Source organism: Ostrea edulis, chromosome 3, assembly GCF_947568905.1.
Source record: "Ostrea edulis chromosome 3, xbOstEdul1.1, whole genome shotgun sequence".
Classification (NCBI taxonomy): Eukaryota; Metazoa; Mollusca; class Bivalvia; order Ostreida; family Ostreidae; genus Ostrea; species Ostrea edulis.
The window spans coordinates 71,886,836-71,911,879 of NC_079166.1; the positions used below are offsets into that span (position 1 = coordinate 71,886,836).

Here is a 25,044-nt window from a genome sequence, read left to right on the forward strand (position 1 = left end):
CCTATCTGTCTAACATTAGCAATGCTATAGATCCCTATCTGTCTAACATTAGCAATGCTATAGATTCCTATCTGTCTAACATTAGCAGTGCTATAGATTCCTATCTGTCTAACATTAGCAGTGCTATAGGTCCCTATCTGTCTAACATTAGCAGTGCTATAGGTTCCTATCTGTCTAACATTAGTAGTACTATAGATCCCTATCTGTCTAACATTAACATTAGATATAGGTTCCTATCTGTCTAACATTAGCAGTGCTATATATTTCTATCTGCATAACATTAACATTGCTTAGATATAGATCACTGTTAAGAGTCTAATGGATTCCTATCATGAGTTACATTAACAGTACTAAATTTGTTGTTCAGTGTCTTCCATGATCTTATAGAATTTAATTGCAGGAAAATTCTGATCCGACACTGTTTCTTGCTGCCTGGCATGATATTGTTTTCCGGATCAGATTATCAAGAGATTAAAACATTGAACTAACCAACCTCCGTCAAAGTTCAATGTACTTGCATATAATAAAATTACATCAAATATCATGCTAGCCAATTTCTCATCAATAACACGTAAAACTCCCCATTTACAGAATTTGTTTTCTATTAATAATGGAAGTTCAGCTGACTGTGTTATTAGTAAACAATGCTGTTTTCCCTGTAGGCTTTCATTTAATCAAACATTCATATCATGACGAGTAAGACACCATTAACTTCTATATCCCATTCCCCTGTAAACACATGCATATGGTAAAACTCTTGATCCACCAATGAAATTTCGATATGCCTTCTAAAGGAACCTTAATTGGCTGTTAATACAACTGGTTCCTACGAGTTCAGACACATCTACAGGATTGGTATAAACTTCGATCCACCACCTTATATCTATTTACCTTTCCACACTGTTTACATTTGCCCTCCTGCCTCCGCCTGTGGACCCAATGATGCCTCATCAATGTTTGCTGCAAAACAAGAAAATACAAGAGGTCAGTATTAGTGACAGCCAGTGCATAAACAGTTCTGTACTACAGTGTATAGAGTCTGGCTCTGTCAAACTTGGGTTCCCAAGAAAACCATGCAACTATCACCTTTTGTGTTGCTATTTATAGTAGCAACATGGAAACTGTATGCATTATATAGCTTTTAAGATTTAATTTAGTGACATATTCTGTTTTCAGTTGACATTTTTTCCTGAGAGCTAGGACATATCAATTTGATAGGCCACTTGTGTTTTTGATCATTGTACTAATAAAAATGTGAGTACAAAAAAAACCCCAACAAAATCCTTCCTTAATTTATATAGAATTTTTCAATACAGGACAATCTCTTGGTTTTTTTTTTTTATTATATGGTTGATCAGTGGTCAACATTGAATGTAAATTAAACAGAAAACCAAAAGAGCGGGCCACAGTGACCTAATTATCTGTCTTTATGACAAACCTCCATTTTAAGGTAAATGAACCTCACTGGGGAAATTTAATACAACCCGATAACTTCTTTACTGTATTGACCACCCTTCATCACAAATAATGCAAAGCTGGAAAATTTAATAAAACTGATATGAAATATCCTGTGTATGATCTAAGTATGCAGACACCTGAATTTTTCATAATATATCTTACAGATTGTACAATGTGAATCAGCTGACTGTTTTCTGTATGCAGATTGTCAGAATCAATTACCTCCCTGGAAAAGCAAGTTTAAGTTTGTCTTCCTTAAGCTTCTATCCAAAAACATCAAAGTGGCCACATAACAATACGATAAAATGAATTGGAAAATTGAAATTATATCCATCTGAGATCCACAAAACAATTAAATGTAATCAATTATCATGCAATGTGATATTCTTTTAAGTAATATTCGCATCTGTGGGCGTTATACATCAGGGAATTGAAACACCACCAGAGTGACTTGTAAACTTTAATCAGCACTGTAAACTTAATCAGTTTTTTTATTTGTACTTTTTTTTACTTAACACATTATTTTGTTTCAAAGTAAAATATGAATGTTTATAATGGCAAATATTGATTAAAGCACAACAATTGGTAAGCTGTTACATCAATCAAGAACAATTCTTAGGCTATTAAATAATATAAAATCAAACTGATTTAATTCAGAGCATAAAGCCCTAACTCTCATGAATTCATAACACTTGAGATTTCACAAATTTTTTTTCTTTTAAAGAGAGAAAATAAACATTAATTGATAGTGTAAGAAAACAATAGTTTGTGGAGTTCTGAAAAAAAGATTATAACAATCCAACCAAATAAGGGTGTCACACTGAGTTGAAGTCATCCTAGCGGAAAGATGAGGAAATAAGATATAAGTAACCCAGAGATAAGATGGAAAATTGAAATCTGTGGGAGCGAGCACCTCGGGTCACAGAATCACTGGACTGCAGGGGTCGATGAATTACAGGGGCGGAAATTAGCTATTCCAATTGAATACCCCTGTCATGATGCAATCAATGTCACAAAATAACCAATAACCTTCCATTTTTCCAATTTCCTTTTACAGATTTTTCTAACACGAGGTCCTCAAGCTTATTAAGAAGAGCGGAGAATAAATATTACATTGAAATTATCAAAATGAAAACTATAGAGGTATTAATACAACATTATAGCAAGTGCTGGGAACAAACAATTTTGATTTAAATTGTTATAAGCATAATTTGTTATATCCAATAAGTTCATTTGTTTTAAGATTAAAGGGTATTAAAAATCACTTCCGTTATAAATGTGAATTCATTATAAGCATGTTTGTTGTAACCTTGTTTTACTGTACAACTAAATATTTTAAAATAATCATCTGGGGTTATTGCTTATGTACATTTATCTGTAATTACACAGTGAAAAGTGTTCTGCGATTTTATAAAAATTCCTTTAGAATCACAACCCAGCTGAAGGTATATGTAACTTGCACATGGAACAAAACTTTTAAGACTTGATTTTTTAACTCATCAATACACTGAAGTACACACAATTTCAGCATATCTGAAGCAATAACAATAGCAAAAATCATTTCTGAAAAACTGTAAATACTTTTACATTCTCAAATAATCATAGCAAAAAATCATTTCTGAAAAACTGTATATTCTATTAAATTCTCAAAGTTATACCAACAAAAAAAAATTCTGGAAAAACTGTGAATACTATTAAATTCTCAAATTTCAAGGGTCGTTACTTAATGGGGAACAGCTTGGCCAATTAGAACAAAACTCGATATTGAATATCATACCAAACTTGATCTAAATACTATCTGCATGCAATTTAGGCAAAACATCTGAAAAACTCTTCCACTTTAAGTTTCAAAGTCCACTGGGTTTATAATCAATAAAATCTGCTGAAATTTGTTCAATTAATTAGAATGAAACTTACGATCAATCTTGATTTGTTACTCATCAGCCCAATACCTGTAAGCATTATCTAACAAAAAATGTCTGGAAAACTGAATAATTTCCAAATTCCAAATGTCATAACTATATCTGCAAATTGATCTGCAACTCCTAACTGAACTTTTGTTTGTTTGTTTATGTTCCTTTGAGAATTTCCCTGAACTTTCGTTTGTTTGTTTATGTTCCTTTGAGAATTTCCCTGAACTTTCGTTTGTTTGTTTATGTTTTTTGAGAATTTTCCCCATCCATCACCAACTGTAAGTAAAGTGACACAAATCAAAACCTCCCGTTATTAAATGCATGAAAAAGGTGAAGATAACCAACATCGATCAATCTCAAAAATCCCATAATGAATACACATGTAAGAGCAAGGCAAACACAGGCCCCCTGGACACACCAGAGGTGGGCATCTGGCTCCTGGGCCGTATAAAGCTTTTACAAGCTCACTTTTGATCTCGGGAGTCTCACTTTTTCACTGTATGTCAATTCCTTTAAGAAAAGTGAGACTGAGATTAAGTGAGCACGCCAAGTTTTATAGCTCCAGACCCAGGTGCCTTAAAGGAGGAGTAAGCATCCCATGTTGACCAGTCACACCCGCCATGGCGCTCATGACCCCTCCTTTTCTAAGGTCTCATCCAAAAGGAAAAGTACTCTCATTTAAAAATGAGTTTGACAAAGAGAAGTGACCACTGCCTATTTTCACTTCTTATGAATGATGTGTTCAAAGTATGTGCGAGTTTCTGACCCTTGACCTCCCAGTCATAAAAAACACTAACCACCAAGTCACCCTGAGCAGTCATTACAGAATTTAGTGTTTTCAACACACCAAATGTCAGCTCAATATCTGACTAATAGCCAGTAACTCATCTGAAAAACACTCCATTAGAACAGAACTTAAAATTAAACTAAGCCCCGGCCACTATCATTATATAAAAGCAAACAATTTGAGATCTTGCTCTACATTTTAATGAAAAAGGCACCTTGAATTCTATCAAATAATTTTCAGTTTATAACAGCCAATAACCACTGTATTATACTCATCAATACAGAAATACACACCAAATATCAGTTCAATTTCTCGTAACAAGCACTGTGAAAATAATGTACAGAAACTGGAATCAAAGAATCATTTGAAGCTGAAACTCTTCCCAGATATGGTGACGATTTGGTAGTCTTGATCTGCATATGGTTCTGGTAAGGTGAGTTTTCTTACATTAATTAAAAGTACATCATTTAAATTCCTTTTTCGCAGTATTTCTTTTGTCTGGGTCATCAACAACAGAATTCTGAGGCCTGTGGTTATCTGAACTGGAGACTGTAGAACAAGCGCGTCTGCAAAATCGTCAACAATAAGCAAGTGGACTGTACACTAAAATACTTTATGTGTTAGGCGATGCTAGGTTATTGGTTAACAGGGAAAAAAGACAAGAAGTGAAAAAAATGACCTTAAAAAAATAAACAAATTAGCTTCTGAAAATGGTTACTGAGATTATTTTCAGTTATAGAACTTTCTTACCGATAAGTTCGAGATTAAATTAAATGCCTTCCTCATCTATTTTTAATTATTGCAAATAAAAATGAAAAAGAAATTAAGTCTCCCTCTCTCACCTGTTTCTGAGAAAATTGGCCTAAGAACCAGAAAATTAATTCTATATGGCCCAATACATTATCAATTTATAACCAAAGTTTTATCATACATTCAAAACTTAATCAAAATAACTGAGTTATTAGTTTAATCCAAGATGAGTGCAGAATTATAGAATCATGCCTACAGCTGTAATTATAATGGCTGCCTTTTAATTCATTATCAGCACATTTCATTCCAATTTTATCTGAATAGATCAATATTAGTAATTTGTGACAATATTTCTATTCAATATTACTTTAACTTTTGAAAGAAAACATATATCTGTTAAGGATGTCTGAGGGTTTTAATATTTTCAGACGATATCGAGAATGCTTACAGGTATACATACATCTACATGTACGTGTCGTATTAATTGGATATCATCAAAGGAATAACGTAGGGTTCTTTTTTATAAAGCAATATAAAATTATACCCTTTTTGGCAATTAAATCATACAATTTTAACTTGATCAGATTAAAAAGCAGTCGAGCTAATTTCCTATTTGTTTATTTACTATCCTGGCAGGATAATACATCGCCGTGTGACGTCACAAGCTGAATTAGGAAGTAAACAATTATATGGTGACATGAGCGCGTGGACGGCCTGCGGGGCTGCTGGCAGAACAATTTCAGCTATCAAACCAACTTTAAACAATGGGCGCGAAAAGGGAAGTTAAATTACATGTTTAACATATAATCATTTTTAAATACAACTATAGATATGGTAAATAAAATCGTCTTCCTCCACGATGATTCTAATGACACTTTTCAGTGCACTTGCGAACACCCACCATAAATGTAAGTCTATCATACGTACTACATTGTATAGGCATTAGAAAATCACTGTTTTGACCTAGCTTGCACTGAGTAGACCGATTACTTCTTTCAATACCAATCAATAATTTGTCAAATTATAGTTTTACTATATCATACTGACAAAAATTTGGCCTCGATACCAGTATCGAAAAAATACTGTTTAATACGGCAACACTCTTTTGAAACAAAATGTATGGTTTCAAACCTGAGACCCCATACAATTAATTATAGTTAAATCTAACATCAACAGCATTGCAAAAAAAAAAAAATCTGTCAAAATCAAGCTTTGTTTCCGTCATTGCCTATATCAAATTTGGATATGGTTGGTGCAAAAAGTTTAAAGTATTACTCCACATTGTGTTAGCATTAATTGATGTTGAAAATTATTAATTCACAAATTAATTAATTTCAAAAAACATCGACTGACTTCGTCGATCATACAAACCACACCCAATTCCTCCACGATTTATAAATTATCCCAAAAAAAACACATAACCTTAAATTAAACGTTATAATTTCTTACATAATAAATCAGATACTTATATACTAGTTCTATACTAATCCTACAGATAATAGGATCACAGAGTCAACTGTAAGAAATGTACTTTTATTTTAATAACAATTTGAGAATTATATTAATTACAATTAAGGTAGTACCAAACAGATATATGTACAATTTTTCCTCAAATTATATTTTAAAAAATATATTTTTAAGGAACGTACCAGACATCTTACTGAGCACAGTATGAAAGAAATCTATCCCATAATTTTTTGTCCACATGGTTTCAAATAATGGTATATCAGACCCCCGTTAGAAGAGTGTGAAATTAAGGTAGCTCACTAAACCAAGGCTTATATAGTCTTTATGACACTACGTCACAAGATGGCCATGCATTTAAACGGTTTGTGAAATTATTTGTAATTATCGATTTGTTTGTCTTTCATCGTAGCTCAGTGGTTAAAGCATCGAGCTGGTGAACCCCAGATCCCAAGTTCAAACCCGCCCAAGTTTTTCGTTCATATGTACTGAAAAAAAGTTTTGAAAATTATGTTTTTCATCCAAAATTGCATATTTTCTGCCTGTTTTACATGTGTGCTTCTTATATATCATTATATCTTTCATAATTAAATCATTTCGCGCTGATTTGTAAAACTCTTTCAAGGTGTAGTGTTGTCGTGACACATACTTAAACATACAAAGATCAGGATAAGAATGTGTCTATAGTGTGAAAATTATCTAATTAGTATAAAGATTTTACAAAAATTTATAACAATTTTGATAAAGACGACCTATTTGTTACTAGATCTCAACAAAATATATTGTAATTGATATATTTGTGAACACCACGATGTACATTATAACACACATGGTTCATTAAAAGCAAATCTTAAATGTAAAATTCCTACATAAAGATATTTCTTACAAGGAAATGTATCATTCAAATTTTGAAATTTTTTTACAAGAATTAATTAACAAAATGATACAGAAATTAATAGATTTTAAAATAAAGAAAATTTAACCTAGGATTTCTGATATATAATGGACTTTTTTCTTTCGAAAATTTGCTTAAGAAAAAATTGTAATGACACATTTGGCAATAATGTCATCATTTTGACCTTTAACCTTAAGATATGACCATGACTTTCATTATGCTTTAAGATCTCTAATAGTTGCACAACAAATTAGTTAAACGCATTCATTACTTTATAATAGATGTTTAAATCTCAAAAAAGGTGAAATAAATGCATTGAAGACCTCCAATATCTTGAATGTGTCTCCCGTATTTTTCAGAATATGCCAAATACACAACATTGGACAATATCAGTTTGTTCAGAACATATACTAGTAGTAAGGAGATTTCACTGGTTAAACTAATGAATTCCATAAGAAGATAAAATACAGGTGTATGGTACTACCTTAGGATGACAAGATTCATTTCTTTGTGAAGCTTATAATGTTTAATTTCACTTGCTAAACAAAAGTAAATGTTCTATTCATATATAAGAATAATTGTTAGAAGGAATTTAGTTTAGCAGTACTGAAATTTCACTAAAGGAGTCAATGTTAAATCTGCAAGGTGATCATCAACACATATATAATAAAGTGTGGCCTAATTTAGCAACTGCAACTTTGGATGAAGATGAAAAGAGTCTGCATATAGTGCAATATTTTCAATGGAAAGATTTGTTTGTTCAGTAAGACAGTACATATACAGAAGCCAAGTTAAGTAGAGGGTGTGTGGTATCCAAATTTGCACACACGCGCGCACGCGCACACATACACACAGACAGGATCAGACAAACCAGAAACATACCGAGGGTTCTGTGTCATTTTCCTGTAATACAGCAACACGTACATTATGACAGATTTATACAACCAACAACATCAAAAATACAATGTCAAACAAGGGGTGCATTCAATTTATAACAAAAGCTATTCGCTATTTCGTAAGAATATAAGGTGCACGCTTACAGGAATTGATAAACTACATCATTTTAGCTTTGTTCATGCATGCACTGTGGCACAGAATAGCTTGCAGTACGATGACTTACCTCTCGATAGTTTCGGACACCTGCCTCTCGGAATGTTGGTTTACATCGTAAGTTTTTCTACAATACACGAGAAGTTAATCATCAGATTAATTACCAAATGTCACCATAAACTCAATTAAATCTTAATTCAACAGTAGATCAATTTCATTTTACAAGAGCTAGTTTATTTCCTCTACCAGCAGGTTTTATGCAGTCAAATTCTGTACTTTTCACATCAAGTTCTATAAATCTCACAAAAATCACATCAAGTTCTATAAATCTCACAAAAATCATGTCAAGTTCTATAAATCTCACAAAAATCATGTCAAGTTCTATAAATCTCACAAAAATCACTCCACTGAGGTCAAACTTGCACTTGATCTGTGAACATACTACATAATGATACATGTAAATCAGATTTCTTAAGCATGACGAAAAAAATGTTCAGAAAGCTAAGTTGTACGTGACAGATGGATAAAAAGATGGATCATGGAGTACAATTAATGATAATTAAGTAAGTGGTAGTTCCTCTTCGACTCTGCTGGTAGAGACTAATAAAACGATATAATAATAATTAATAATGATAAATAAAATTTATATAGTGCACCTTGTATAAAACAAATTACTCTAAGGCGCTTTACAGGGGTAGAGATGAGGATTCCGATTGAATGCAACAATAAAACACAATTAAATGAAATTAAATGACGTACAGTATATGACATAAAATCTTACACCTGTAGTACGTATTATCAAAATAAAAGATTATTATTAGGCCAAGTAAAATTAATTAGGAAGATTATCATTCCTGCCCGCCCCTCGAAAATCGTCCCGCCCCGATTTTTTTTATTTTTCAAAATTACGATTTCCGGATATTTTTATGTCCGGTCCGGTATCGTAAACGTACTTTGTTTCACTTTGCTTTTTAGAAACCCAAATACACATGTAATTATGATTTATAAAGCCTTTTCTCAATGAGAGAAGGCATATTTTCGAGGTCAAGAATACCATGGTGAAAAATAAAAAATAAAAAATAAAAAATAAAATCCTCCCACCCGCCCCATTTTTTTGTGAAGTTTGAATGATAATCTACTAATTAATTTTACTTGGCCTTAATATCGATAGCTAAAAAGTACTCCAAAATGTTTTAGGACGTACGGTATTATACACTAAAAAATACAAAGATCAAACTCTCCGAACAATAAATTAACACACTTAAAATTCCAGATTTCTAAAACAAATTTCTAAAATTATCAAAAATAAAAACAGAATTCTACTGATTACTTTCTACAAGATGAGGAAATCAAATTAGCAATGGGCTTATCAATCTAAAAGAAGATAAATTATGACAAATTCTTCCAACAAAAACATTAATCCGAATCCATTAGCCACTATATATCCAGATTTTTTTCCATTAAACAAATTTTCATCTTTTGAACCGGATAAAATGATTTGGCGGCATCTACGGTCAATTTCCTAGAAAGACACTAAAGGACAGAAACAGTGACATTTTGGAGCAATTAGCCTGAACCATCACTCTGTATAATGGTTGGGTACCACTGACAGATGACTTGGCCACTTCTTTCACTCAGTACTCAATTCTTCAAACTAATTTTCCTTCCTGACAGTTTTTCAATCTGCTAATTGAATTCCGGAGTTTTCTACATGACAGAAATGGAAAATAAATCTGTGCACTAAAAATAGATATAACCTGCCTAATGCTTCAATGATTTAATTTAGATGCTAGTTGATACATGGTATGTTCTGATAAAGGTTAAAAAAAACATTAATTGAAGAATTACGACTCTCAAATGAAACTAATCGTGATGGATCATTTTTTGATCACGAGATCCATGATATTCCCAATAGTTTGTTATGAGAATGATAAATCCTTTGATAATGGATATTTTGGAGTGTTCAAGAAATGACTGATTGATTGAATATTGTTTAACGTCCTGTTCGAGAATTATTCACTCATATGGAAGCGTCACCATTGCCGATGAAGGGCTGCAAAATTTAGGCCTTATTATGCTCGGCGCTTACGGCCTTTGAGCAGGGAGGGATCTTTATTGTACATATATGCCAGCCACACCTGCTGTGACACGGGACCTCAGTTTTTGCGGTCTCATCCGATGAGTACAGAGGAGATAATTGGTTGAAAATAATATTGCAGGTACAGTGTTTGTATACACAGGATGTCCATGCAGACACCTTTTTTTGGTTTGAAAAGAACATGTGTCAAAAGCTTTTTTGGAAATATTGCTACATGTTCAACTTGGTATATTTTGTTTTAACACGTACGGCATGTCGGGATATTTTGTTTGAACACTGCATGTCGGGATATTTTGTTTGAACACTGCATGTCGGGATATTTTGTTTGAACACTGCATGTCAAAATATTTTGTTTGAAAATAACACAGATTGTACATGCAGAGATTTTATCTAAAAGTAACACTGCATGTTTAAAGATTGTTTGGAAATAACACCGCATAACCAGAAATTTTGTTTGAAAATACAGTCACTGTATGCCCACTGTATGATTTTTTCAAATAATATGTACTGCATGTTAAAAAATGTTCGAAAGTAACCATAACAATAGTTCATGTACACATGTACAGTTTAAAATGTTTGAAAATAATTTGAACCACCAAATGACCTTGCAAAGATTTTGTTGCTAAATAAAATACCGAGTCCAGAAGGAAAACATATTTATTTTCCAAAAATTTCTCAAGGGGGGTTCATTCCTTAATAATTACCCCCACAACGAGGTAATTATTTCTATTATACTACGGTGGTGTTTCCTTGTGGAAGATGTACACCAATAATATCATGGTATTACCATCTCCATTAAATCCTACGATGCTTTACAATGACTTTTTTTTACGTGAATTAATAAAGAAGTTGACTTAATGAAAATTGAACAAGGCCATATCACACCCTGGTAGAATTATAACTGTTATCAGGATCAGTAGAATTCATGCAACATAGTGATTGGCAATCGGACCAAAACCATAATCGATTATCGGCAATAATCGGACACAAGTAATCAGAGATAGGCTCCTTTATTTGACTGTTGAATGTCATTGTTGTTACCGTCCTTCATATCTCCCGCCATTTTGTTTGCTTATTTTTGATCGGGTTTGACATACAGAAAATAAAATTTGAACAAAGTTGAAGTGATTTCCGGATTTTGTTTGGTCAACGATGTTGGCGACTTTTATTTTGTAATCGATTAGTAGCATCGTAGGTCTCTGAACGACCGACAATCGATCATCGGCGACAATCGTTTCATCACTAATGCAACATAAAGCAGACACTTAGATAGGAATATATTAGGTGGCCCAAACATGCAAACTAAGTCTCGTAGACAGATCACCTTACTGAGTCTCCATCTACTGTGCACATGTACTGGGGACTTAAATTCACAAAGTATTCAGTCACATTAACATATTCACAAAGTATTCACATTAAATTAGTAGGATTTGTCAGAGTGATTTTCAGTGGGTTAAATTGATTAATTTGTCACAAAGTCTTTGTAAAATATTTTGATAACAACATGCTAATATAAGGTACACAGGCAGGAAGTGATATTGACGAGGACTGCTGTGTAACATTATAATGGTCCTGCTTTTAGTGTAACGACACAGAGAAGATGACACATAATGATATCTAAACTTTCCCACTGGTGTACAGCTATAAGCGTCCTCATGATGATTAATATTATAATCCTATCAAAGGCTATGTCCGATTATTGGCCCATTCACATTACATGTTCTGCGTTTTCTTACAGAGTTCATGTGAGCAGTGACCTTTAGATGATGCGTGTCACATCACACTACAGTTCTTTCAGTACACATTTGTTTCTGAAGCTTACAGGGAATCTCGGCATGGTCTTTCCTGTCAGCTCCATTATTTCATCTTACAATTCATGACTTGTCTATCGTGATCACAGAAAAACTCTGTGATGCTGCCGTGTTAAATAGTGAAGCCAGAGAACAGACGGTGTCTCCTGTCATCTGTGAACCAGATCAAAATTAAAAGCCTTTTCCCATACATGTAGGAAAGAATCTAAAGCATCTCCATGTCGGTGTTGTGCACAATTACCTTCAATGATGTATCCTGATCACATCAAATTACTGGCTTTGAATAAAAAGGTTTAAGAAATTTTTCACATGGAAATATTTAAATCTGCATGGGACCTCTCTGATATCCAAATAAAAGACAGTTAAATGAGCTGAAATTCAACTTGACAATTTTGTGCTGAAATTGCAGTATTATACCCATCCACCAGAAGGGATGATAGAAACTTGTTTGTTTGTTTATTATGAATTTAACAAACCATTGGAGAAATATTCTTTCATATTAGAGACATTAAAAAAAAAGATAATTCAGTATCATTTATCACCTTATGTAAGTACTTTTAGTACTTTGATTAGTTGTGTGACTGATAGTGTACGTGTAAATAATATTCACTTTTAAGGTAGTACTCTACATCGTCATAATGGCTGACTTCCTTTAAAAACATGGATGACAAAATCGATATCAGCAATATTTGACTTTTCCTTTTCCATTTAAATACCTAGCCGAGTAGCTCAGTAGGTTAAAATACCGACTGCTGAACTGTAGGTTGCAGGTTCGAGTCCAGCAGGGGTTTTAAATTTTTTTCAGATTACCTTCTACTAAAACTGTATTTTTTTGACAAAATAAAGTAAATTTGAAAATTTTCAAATTCAAAATATTGTTGTACATATCCTACACTTTTCATCTACATCAAATTTCTCTGGTGTAGCATACCTCCTTAAAAATCCATTACAAAGTGATTTCAATATTTAACCTATAGTGCTTTAATAGATATGATCATTTCCTAAAATTTGTATTAAAAGGTTTTGTTTTATTTGAGTATATATATATATATATATATAGAGAGAGAGAGAGAGAGAGAGAGAGAGAGAGAGAGAGAGAGAGAGAGAGAGATAGATAGTGAACTTTACCTTTTACCTTTAGCCTTAACAACAGGGTGAATTTCTCAAGTTGTCCTATTATTAGTCACGTACGGGTTATGAAGACTTAATAGTAAAAATTTATTCCGAAAGTTCCAACATTTAATAGTGCCATGCAGGCTCGGAAACGAACTGTTGATAGTTGTCCATCGTCAGCTGTCCTGATCAGACACCCCCCCCTATCCATTAATTACCTATTAATGACTGTTTCTACAGGTATACTATGCTCTCATGATGTCACTTGGATATTATTGCCACGAGAGCATACGTAGTACCAACCTAAACAGTCAATGAAAGGTAAATAGTTTGTAGGATGTCAAGAAAATCCCATTCCTAAACAAAGTGAGTGTTACTTTCAAAATATCACACATTACATATGAAGACCTGGAGTGACCCATTCAAAGTCTTCCTCGAAGTACTCCAGAGTATACATGGCCTGCTTATCAACATGTCTGTGGACCGGTGACTCTCACTTCTAAATGCTGAGTGTTTGGCGAAGGAAAAATCACTACCTATGTTTACATCTTTGACGCGGCCATGGCACGAGTCACTCAGAATGGTGGGGCTTAAACTCACGACCTCCCAATTACTAAGTGTACATTTTACCACTGAGCTACCGCGACCATCAGACACAAAATGAGGAAAAAGGTAAAGATTTAACATTAACGCATATATTCTAATTATTAGTAACTCAGACATCTCTCTTAGGTTTCTTCAGTATTGTGAATGCTAATTGATCCCTTAAGCAAAATGACCTTGATTGCTCCATCTTTCAGTATGTCCTTGGACTTCCGTACCATTCTCAGAATTAACAGTAATTGTAGAGAATAGCAAATGCATTTTTTCAGCTGTGAATACATTTTCAGCTGAGAGTTTTGCATATGATACTCGCATTATAGATATTGCCTCTGGGGCATGCCGATACCCTGGCTGATTCTCCATCAATCCAAAAACTATCCACTCATCAGACTGATCACTGCTATATATACACAGGAAAAAAATATTTGGAATCCTATTTCAATGGAAACCATTGTGGTGGATAGGACTGAACTCCCTCTGGTTCTGCAACTCGATACACTACCACCTAATTATTCAGTCCATCTAGAGGTGCAGTGGCGATACTTTCATTCCCTGTAATGTGCATGATGCATGTTCTTGTGTTTTATTTTTATCGTGTTTTATTTTTATCTATTTCATTTCATTTTGTTTAATAATTGTTTTTGATGCACCGTAACCTGTAGCATCCATAATGTAAACATTCTCGCTGTCGAAACCATTCCCCTGAGGACCGCTTGCTTAATGAAACTTCCAAATTATTCCACCTCCATTTGAGGTTCACTAATTCATGTTTTGTCTTTGCACACTGGATCTAACCCACATCAAATTCGCCACATGCATCATTAGCATTCGATGATGAAAATTTTGAAAACATAGCAAAATCCAATATATATTAAGAGGGTGATTAATTTAAGTTGACAATTAATATGTAATGGAATGTAAAAGTGACAAATGAAAACAGAACCTTATAGCTGAGCCTGATAAAATTTCAGGAAATCGACGATTATAACCTTTAGATGTATTTGGATTTGTTTAAACACATGAAAGATTTGAAATATACTCTTGTTTCTGAAATACTATGAACTTTAATTTTGTTTACAGGAAAAATATTCAAAAAATAATTTTTACTTTAAACAATCGCAAATGATATGTACTGATTCCAATGGGATTAAATACAGTTGAACTTCAGTATCTTGAACATTGACATTTCGAATTCCAGGGATTTCTCGAAGTGAGTTTGAAGTGTCGAAGAATTTTAACCTTGATATCTCAAATCCTCAGATATCTCCAAAAAAAATTCTTGGTCTCTTCCAGTTCAAGATAACGAGGTTTGATTGTACATGCAGTATCCACATCTCCAATGGATATTAGGATTAAATCAGAGAACAGCTATTTAAAAATAATGAAAGATTTAAAATAGATTGATAAATCTATTTAGATTTTATTTCAAAATCCTTCCTACCAAAACTCTGCCAGACCGAGTTTCTTGAAAACTGATGTTCGGATGTCTGAGGTAAAATATGGGAGCATATAAGGGCATTAATCAAGGCTCTTACAATATACTTGTAGAAATAGAATCTGATATAGAGTATTAGCCAAAAAATCTCAACATTTACAATCACCATGCACACACAAATTTGAAAGTAAGATGTCAGACCAAATCAGGAAAATAGGGCTTAAGGGTGATCTGGGTGCTGCATTAAAGGTCTCAGTGGGTCCAAAGTGGGAGCCAATTGCTTTATTATGGTTATATGGTGGTCATTAAAAAAAAACACAATCCAGGTGTGATATATGTATCACACGTTTGACCACAGGTCACTCTACATCAAATCCAGTATCGATAGACTCAGTGTGGTGTGACACACAAACATCACGGTATCTAATACCATATGCTTAAGCAATGGCGACTCTCGGTAGATCATAATATGACGAATATCTCGCGTATTTGAGTAAACAGCAGTGTTGCAATGTTTAGGACATCAGAAACTACCATCAATGTATGCAACATCTATGACATCAGAAACTACCAACAAAGTATGCAAATGGTTGTGTGATAAAGCCAAATAATCCTGGAGAGAAGCCATTAACAATAAAACAAAACATTGCCAGAAAGAGGTGAATATCGTAAATTGTAATTGGGTGTGATTATTTGCTTACATTGTAAAAGGCACATATTGGAGTATGATCTCTAACTATACATAACAGAATTATCATGATATAATTCTAAAATTCAAGTGTCATATCAAAGCATGGGACTGGCAAAATAGTATCCGGGTGCACACCTCTACCCTTCCAAAGGCAGCTGTGTGAGACAGTTCAGTAAGGGTCTGCTACTCTTGGTGTGCTGTGTGTAGATCTGTGTGAGACAGTTCAAGTAAGAGCCTGCTACTCTTGGTGTGCTGTGTGTAGTTCTGTGTGTGAGACATTTCAGTAAGGGCCTGTTACTCTTAGTGTGCTGTGTGTAGCTGTGTGAGACAGTTCAGTAAGGGTCTGCTACTCTTGGTGTGCTGTGTGTAGTTCTGTGTGAGACAGTTCAGTAAGGACCTGTTACTCTTGGTGTGTTGTGAGTAGCTGTGTGAGACAGTTCAGTAAGGGCTTGCTACTCTTGGTGTGCTGTGTGTAGCTGTGTGAGACAGTTCAGTAAGGGCCTGTTACTCTTGGTGTGCTGTGTGTAGTTCTGTGTGAGACAGTTCAGTAAGGACCTGTTACTCTTGGTGTGTTGTGTGTAGCTGTGTGAGACAGTTCAGTAAGGGCTTGCTACTCTTGGTGTGCTGTGTGTAGCTGTGTGAGACAGTTCAGTAAGGGCCTGCTACTCTTGGTGTGCTGTGTGTAGCTGTGTGAGACAGTTCAGTAAGGGTCTGCTACTCTTGGTGTGCTGTGTGTAGTTCTGTGTGATACAGTTCAGCAAGGGCCTGCTACTCTTGGTGTACTGTGTGTAGCTGTGTGAGACAGTTCAGTAAGGGTCTGCTACTCTTGGTGTGCTGTGTGTACTTCTGTGTGATACAGTTCAGCAAGGGCCTGCTACTCTTGGTGTGCTGTGTGTAGTTCTGTGTGAGACAGTTCAGTAAGGGCCTGCTACTCTTGGTGTGCTGTGTGTACTTCTGTGTGAGACAGTTCAGTAAGGGCCTGCTACTCTTGGTGTGCTGTGTGTAGCTGTGTGAGACAGTTCAGTAAGGGCCTGCTACTCTTGGTGTGCTGTGTGTAGCTGTGTGAGACAGTTCAGTAAGGGCCTGCTACTTTTGGTGTGCTGTGTGTAGCTGTGTGAGACAGTTCAGTAAGGGTCTGCTACTCTTGGTGTGCTGTGTGTAGTTCTGTGTGAGACAGTTCAGTATGGGCCTGCTACTCTTGGTGTGCTGTGTGTGAGACAGTTCAGTAAGGGCCTGCTACTCTTGGTGTGCTGTGTGTAGCTGTGTGAGACAGTTCAGTAAGGGTCTGCTACTCTTGGTGTGCTGTGTGTAGTTCTGTGTGAGACAGTTCAGTAAGGGCCTGTTACTCTTGGTGTGCTGTGTGTAGTTCTGTGTGAGACAGTTCAGTAAGGGCCTGTTACTCTTGGTGTGCTGTGTGTAGTTCTGTGTGAGACAGTTCAGTAAGGGTCTGCTACTCTTGGTGTGCTGTGTGTAGTTCTGTGTGAGACAGTTCAGTAAGGGTCTGCTACTCTTGGTGTGCTGTGTGTAGCTGTGTGAGACAGTTCAGTAAGGGTCTGCTACTCTTGGTGTGCTGTGTGTAGTTCTGTGCGAGACAGTTCAGTAAGGGCCTGTTACTCTTGGTGTGCTGTATGTAGTTCTGTGTGTGAGACAGTTCAGTAAGGACCTGCTACTCTTGGTGTGCTGTGTGTAGTTCTGTGTGAAACAGTTCAGTAAGGGCCTGCTACTCTTGGTGTGCTGTGTGTGAGACAGTTCAGTAAGGGCCTGTTACTCTTAGTGTGCTGTGTGTAGTTCTGTGTGTGAGACAGTTCAGTAAGGGCCTGTTACTCTTGGTGTGCTGTGTGTAGTTCTGTGTGTGAGACAGTTCAGTAAGGGCCTGCTACTCTTGGTGTGCTGTGTGTAGTTCTGTGTGAGACAGTTCAGTAAGGGCCTGCTACTCTTGGTGTGCTGTGTGTGAGACAGTTCAGTAAGGGCCTGTTACTCTTAGTGTGCTGTGTGTAGTTCTGTGTGAGACAGTTCGGTAAGGGCCTGCTACTCTTGGTGTGCTGTGTGTAGTTCTGTGTGTGTGACAGTTCAGTAAGGGCCTGCTATTCTTGGTGTGCTGTGTGTAAGGAGATGACTGACAAAGCCAGATTTAACATCCAGCTTGTCTGGTTTCATTTTTCGACAAAAAGCTTGTTGGCAAAATTTGTCAAAATGGAATCTTTCAAGAAATTTGCTTTGAAAGATGAACATTTAACCTGAGATTGGGCATAATTTTGTTAAGATATATAAAATCATTAACATCAAATACTACACAGAGAGCTGCATGCTTTTAGTGCATTCTATGATATACTGCGTTTTCTATTGCAAGAACATGCTCTAGACTTCAAAGGTGTTTTCTAACAGTATGGATGTGCGTTTTATAGCAAACTGACAATCCACATACCTAAAAGTACATGTACCTGTTCATATTATCACAATCTGACAGCATTTAATGAGAATTTACAGAAATTCCTATGTTACCTTTTCTAGGACAGGAATACACATTGTATGAGTCACGATTTTACAAGCAACACATTTTTTCCTTGGTCCAGTTTTCTACAAAAGAGGGAAAAAAAATATTATTTCTTTCATCTATCATATCTAATTTTTGTTATCTCCCTAACAATGCACATTTGGAGATGTTTAACACACATATGCAGCATATAGGATTCTGAATACAGTTGCCTTAGACAGAAATGTTCCAGGGTATTGGACTTTCAATAATGTATGAATATAGCTAAGTCCATTCCTCAGAATCTGATCAAATTTATGTAAAGAAATTATAAATCTACCAAAGATTTTCCTTCACGTCTCATATAAATGTCAGAATTACCACATCAACAATGCAAAACTAATTTCATATAATATATTTATTTCAGTATATTGGTTTTAACCTAATTGTTTGAATGCCACATTTCTCGTAAATTCATGTATCAATAATCCTTGGGGGTTTTCCACGGGAACATTCAATTTTCCATTACCCAATAAAAACGTGATCACTAAATACTTAACCACTAACATTGTGATAGAATTTGGTACTTATTTCATCAATTTTCCGCCCATTGTCCGACAAAGTAACAGACCATTAGAATGATGCCTTAAAATCATTTACACTGTGCCCTCTCCTCTTCCATTATCAAGATTCTCCCCCAAGACGCACACGTTTCAACAACAGGCAACAGGGCTACAACACTAAACCTATTACAAAGTGCAATTGGGTAGATAAAAAAGCGAGAGTCCGTGGCACCATTTTTCTCTTTCCACATTTTACCACCTCCTGACATTAATTCCAGATCAACACTTTGTAAACCCAAGTGCAATTCTGATCACAAAAGTTAGCAAAAAGTGCTCCCATGCCACACATAAACAAATTTCTTCACTAATTTAAATTCCAATAATCAATCTGGTTGGAAACAGTGGCAGGGAAAATCAGCCTTATGAAGATAAATTCCCCTGCAGCCTCAACTGAACCTTGGAATTTACAAGGAATATCCTCTGATGATCAATCAATTTCTGTTTTAATGAAAGAATCAACTACGTACTGCTGGCCAATAAAGCAGACGGCACTACAACACTTTTAAAGCAGCTGATTCCTCTGTTGCTCGGATCCCCAGCATCAGTCCCTGTAAATGCTTACAACAGAGTTTATGTATTTCTCAGTGACTCACCTTCATCTATTCAGCAGTAAATAGCAGTCGTATATATAAAGAGTACTGTGCATGCAATCAACTCTCTTCCAAAGACACCAGGAATCGGATTTAACCAAATTTAACAGTACAATAAATTGTCTTATCCGATCAAATTCTACTCTAGTTTGTTCCTGTGAAGAAAGCAGCGACATTGAATAGAACAAACTTGTATTGAACATTATCTAATGAACTGTGTCTGCTTCATCAATACGTTTTATAGAACAAAGGACAGTCTGCTTAATTTGACACCTGCGCTGAAAATCTGTTTTACTATGACTTCCGACTCATTTCCAGTTCTTTTTCCAAGACGATGTCAATTCCAATCCAATTTTGTTTTCTCTATGCATGGCAGATTTCATTGCAACTGGGTGATCATAATTGACAGCTAGATTTTTTTGTATGAAAAAAAATTTGTTACAGAGGGAAAAATTTTGTTTACAAAAAATAATTAATATGTATCATATCCCTTGCTTTCCCCCGATCTTCTTTATTTCCTATGATAATAATTTTCGTTAATTTCCTCTACAGATAGTTCAGTTCCCGCCTACATAAAACCACCAATATAAATCAACCCTGGACTCCTCTAGTCTCCTGTGGCGTGTTTCATATTAACATTAAACAAAAACCTGGGTCCCTCATACAGTTTTTCCGTGTAACTTGTTCAAACTTTGTAGTGACATTTCTAATCTAAACGGTGGTTACCATAAGACCGTAACCTTAGCTGCAGGGCCAGAGAAAAGTCATTATACTGTCAAACTGCAGATCACTTAAGCCATTGCATTTCAGGTACCATCTTAATGTTCTGAATATGATCGTCCACGGGTATGCTATATTCCACTTCAAGGATCTAAATCACTCAGTTGTGAATTGTTCCTGATCAAGCAGGATATGTAATCTGAGGACAGCATAGAAAACTATAAATAAATGACAGTAAATATTTTTCACTAGAGCAATCGACAGAATCTAACACTGCAAAACGATATCGACAAATGAGAATACAATCATTCGCATATTCCCTTGCGTTGTTGCTATGTCACAATAACAAATTGGTTATGCATTGGCAAACCAAAAGCATTGTCAATACCTATAAATTTAACAGCCTAATACCCATCACCCATCGTCATTATGGGGCCTCCATATTTCTGTAACAGCTAGTGTCGGAAACTGGCTGGACAGCAATAATTGATTAATCGCAATAATCGGAAATGCATACCGATTCGATTATTCAGAATATTAAGATTTAATAAAGTACTATCACAATTAATGTCTCCATGATAATTTTCTGAAAATGTGAAAATTTATGTAAACTATAGTCATGAAAGGCGAAGATAATGAACAGTGATCAATCTCATAACTCCTCTTGCTCAGAGATCAGCCAAAATCGAGCTTCGCACTCTTTCTATTTTCAAATATTTTAGAAAGTCTTCTTTTATACTCTAACAGTTAAACCAAGCAGGAAAATAGCTGGCATTCGTTCATAATTTACATTGCTACCAATGATATAAGATCATGAAAAATATATTCAATCAATCACCGGATGAAAAATAATCGAACCATTCTGGATTATAATAAATGCATCCTCATGTGAATCATTAATCACAGGTGTTTTGGGTTTTTTTTTTTTTGTTTTTTTTTTACTTTACGCACTAGAGGAGACTTTTCATGCATATTGCTTTTAAGATTATAATCAAAATTATTGTTAATGTGTGTTTATGTGGATTTCTGCTCAACAATACTGTGTCAGCCCCTGAATCTACACAAGGACCCAATATCACAACTTATACACCTAGAAAAACCAACTTATTTTCAATCTCATTTGGGTTTTTTTTAAAATTCAGTAAAAACCTGAAATACAACGTACCAAACAATCTGGTTCCATAGCGTAGCAGTAATCGCCGGACGCATTCGTCTCCACCCACAGGTGCTCACTGTTAACTGCCTGCTCCTATAAAACAGAGAATTACACATTTGCATAATTATGCATTTACATATTAGCTGCCTGATCCTTTAAAAGAGAATTACGCATTTACGTATCAGCAGCCTGCTCCTATAAAACAGAGAATTACACATTTACATAATTACGCATCAAGTTAAACGTATTAGCTGCCTGCTCCTTTAAAACAGAATTATGCATTTACGTATTAGCTACCTGCTCCTATAAAACATAGAATTAATTCAAGCATTACATATTAGCCAACTTTTGAGAATCTCCATATGAGATTTTGAATGTTGCGATTTATTAGTTTCTGAATTGTAAATTTCATGCTGTATCATCATGACTTGATAAGGTACTGCTACACGTACTGATTATGTCGTGCTACGTGACAATGCAGGTTTACAATAATAAAATAATTTCCACTTGTATACAGTGAACAGCCATTATTACCATTAAATAGTATAATATTTCAGAAAATCATTCATATTTCTTTGTATATTGCAAAACATGTTAGGAACAGTCTCACAATTGGCTGTGATTTGTAAGCATTATAATCCAGCTTTCCTTGACTACAGGAAAATACCAACAAGTCAGAGAGGGCACTGCCATATATCAGAAAATCCTAAGGGGTTTTCCTGATCTGCCTAATCCAAAAATTATGTACAAGTGACTCTTGATAACTCTAAATTTAAGGGACCTTGATAAAACTTTGAATGATCGAGAGCTTGAAAGAATTATATACAATTGGCCATGAATTTACCCATTTCATATGGTGGGGGTTACTTAGCAATAACCAGCTAGAACTGGTGTGAATTAATAGCCATGGGTGAGGATATGTGAAGTGATGAGAGCAGAAAATTGACTACACTTCCTGATAAACAAGGTGAAATTAGAGCTTGTAACCTCAAAGACACTTCAACATGAGCGGGATATTCGAAATTACCATGTTGAGATATCAGGAGTTTTTAAAAATCATTTTGAATAGGGACTACGACTGGGATCGACTTTGACATAAGCGGGGTATTCAAGATAACCTAGTATTCGAGATACAGATATCTTACTGTATGTTTTATTTCACTTCGAGAGATTGAAAGTAAATTTGCTTAAATATATAGAGAAAAAAATTGGGACCATGATTTCACTTTGAGAGATCAAAATCCTTGAGAAATCGAAGTTTGAGCTATGTTGAGTCACCTGTACTGAAAATATTCCCAATTAGGAAATTGAAGTTATTGTGTGTTATAAAAGTGCTGACAGACAGACAGACAGACAGAGTGATTACTATAGGACTCCAAACATTATACCTTTTATAGCTTTAAATTCTATGAAAATTGTCTCCAGTAATCTCAAGTTATTGCATGCTGTAAAAAACTAGTCCTTATATCATCTTCTTAATATTAACAAAGTCTACGTCCCATTATTCTGTAAATTAAGACTCAATCACTGGTGGCCAGATAGCTCAGTTGGTAGAGCACCTGACTAGAGATTCAGGGGGGCCTGGTTTCAAATCCTGGTCTGGTCAGTTGAATTTTCTCGCTGTTACATTTGGTGATATTGAACACCTCTGGACTTGAAGGTGAAAGTCCTGCCAGAGGCAATAAGAATCTGGGTTGTGTCTTCGAGGTTGAAGACAATTCAAGGAGGGAGGAATGTAGTGGTCAGTCGTTTCAATCACCGGTGGCCAGATAGCTCAGTTGGTAGAGCACCTGACTGGAGATTCAGGCGGGCCGGGTTCGAATCCCGGTCTGGTTCGTTGTATTTTCGTCCTTCCTGTTACATGACAAAGCCGATAAATCTGAAAATCAAAAGGGGTATATTCCTCTGCCTAATCCCAGTATTACATTGTATGTACAAAACTTGTGAGAATCTTTCCAAGAAAACCAGAGTTATTGTGTGCCATATGACTCGCACAGGGCAGACAGACGGACAGAGTAATTACTACATATGTATATGGTGCCAGGCTCTACTAATTATAGCCAATGAAATGATGACTTACGGTCCAGTCCACTGTTGACCTAAGCTCCCTCCTTCTGAAGCCCTGCTCTGCATGACTTGGGTGTAGGTAGTTAGGGTTACTGACAGTGTTCTTTGATATTGCCTTCCTGCAAGTAAAATCAAAGCAAATGTCAATGTCATATATATTCCATCAACATAAATAATCTTTCTGATTTACAGTGACATATATTTTTAATATCTACTGCGTTTTGTCACAGAGACTATTTTTGGTTTTAACACAAAGTACATTTCTTCATCTAAATTTCTAAAAATGATACAAAATTAATGTGTAAAAGTATAAATGTACAGCGGAGATCGCAATAAGGGCACATATTACATCCTGACTCTCACTAAGACTGCAGTAAGCCGAGCCATTTTAGGTTCAGAAATTGCTATATCAGCTAGCAGGTTTTATGACATCATTACAGATTAAATTGTGTAGATCAGACATGACTATATAATATATACTATATATGTGTGTTGTATTATTGTACATGTCAACGTCATCATGAAGTACATGAATTCCCATTTATCCCAGTGGTAATCCAACTTTGCAGATTTTAACTTTAAGTTAATAATTATATTTTTTAAAAAGCTTTAATTGTTCCTTTGATTTCCCAATTGCTTTCATTGCAGGTAAAACAGTTAATTCACAAAAGAAAAACTGCATGAAATGCATTTTGTCAATTTCTTTTTTTACCAAATTAAAGCACAAATCATGTCCACACACTCAAACTATAACCCTTATCAATTTAAATCTTTTATCATCATACCTTTAATACAACAGGTTATTGTCAGCTGAAAATTCTAACTTTGAAAACTATAAAAGTTTCCTTGCATCTCTTCATTGTTAAGTTATGGAACATTCATTGGTTGCTGTTGCCGACACTGTTTAAATACTTCATTAGATGGTATTTTAGATTTTCAATTCCATGTTGAAATAAAATTTAATGGCCAATTTAACAAACCATTAAAACACATATTATTTCCGTATATAACCACAAATTCCATACAAATGTGTAAACTCAAATACATCGGAAATGACGATCATTTCGTAGAACAGCATGTGTTCACATTGCAAATTTACTCAGAAAATGTCATTTTAAATGCTGAATTGACGATACAGAAAAATATTTTATTTCTATCCATGATTTAATATCTTGGAAAAATACACATGAAGTGAAAATATGAATTAATTTTTCATGCAGTGCATCTTTTTTCATGGTAAAGAATAATTGATACAAATTTTATGATGTGCGTTCTCTCATCAAAAAGTCCATTGAACTTTTATGTTCCAGCATTTTTTTCTCTCTAGAATTAACACATCAGAAATAT

At 34.9% G+C, this 25,044-nt stretch overlaps 1 protein-coding gene and 1 non-coding gene across 22 annotated transcripts in view; one reads left to right on the top strand and one right to left on the bottom strand.

Annotated features, from left to right (window-relative positions):
• LOC125677687 (diacylglycerol kinase zeta-like) overlaps positions 1–25,044 on the bottom strand; it is a 136,919-nt gene that overhangs the window by 41,132 nt on the left and 70,743 nt on the right. For 15 of the 21 annotated variants that reach the window (XM_048915811.2, XM_056158802.1, XM_048915814.2 and 12 more), the window contains 6 exons: positions 23,711–23,816; positions 21,640–21,723; positions 18,571–18,645; positions 8,388–8,444; positions 8,150–8,170; positions 892–960 (listed from right to left, as the gene is read on the bottom strand). In XM_048915811.2, coding sequence (XP_048771768.1) covers positions 892–960; positions 8,150–8,170; positions 8,388–8,444; positions 18,571–18,645; positions 21,640–21,723; positions 23,711–23,816 — 412 coding nt within the window. Of the gene's footprint in view, positions 1–891; positions 961–8,149; positions 8,171–8,387; positions 8,445–18,570; positions 18,646–19,631; positions 19,651–21,639; positions 21,724–23,710; positions 23,817–25,044 lie in introns of those variants that run through there. The other 6 variants (XM_056158806.1, XM_056158803.1, XM_056158805.1 and 3 more) reach the window with 2 other exon arrangements.
• Positions 23,394–23,467, top strand: Trnas-gga (transfer RNA serine (anticodon GGA)). The gene has a single exon. It is a non-coding gene; the product is annotated as a tRNA-Ser (tRNA).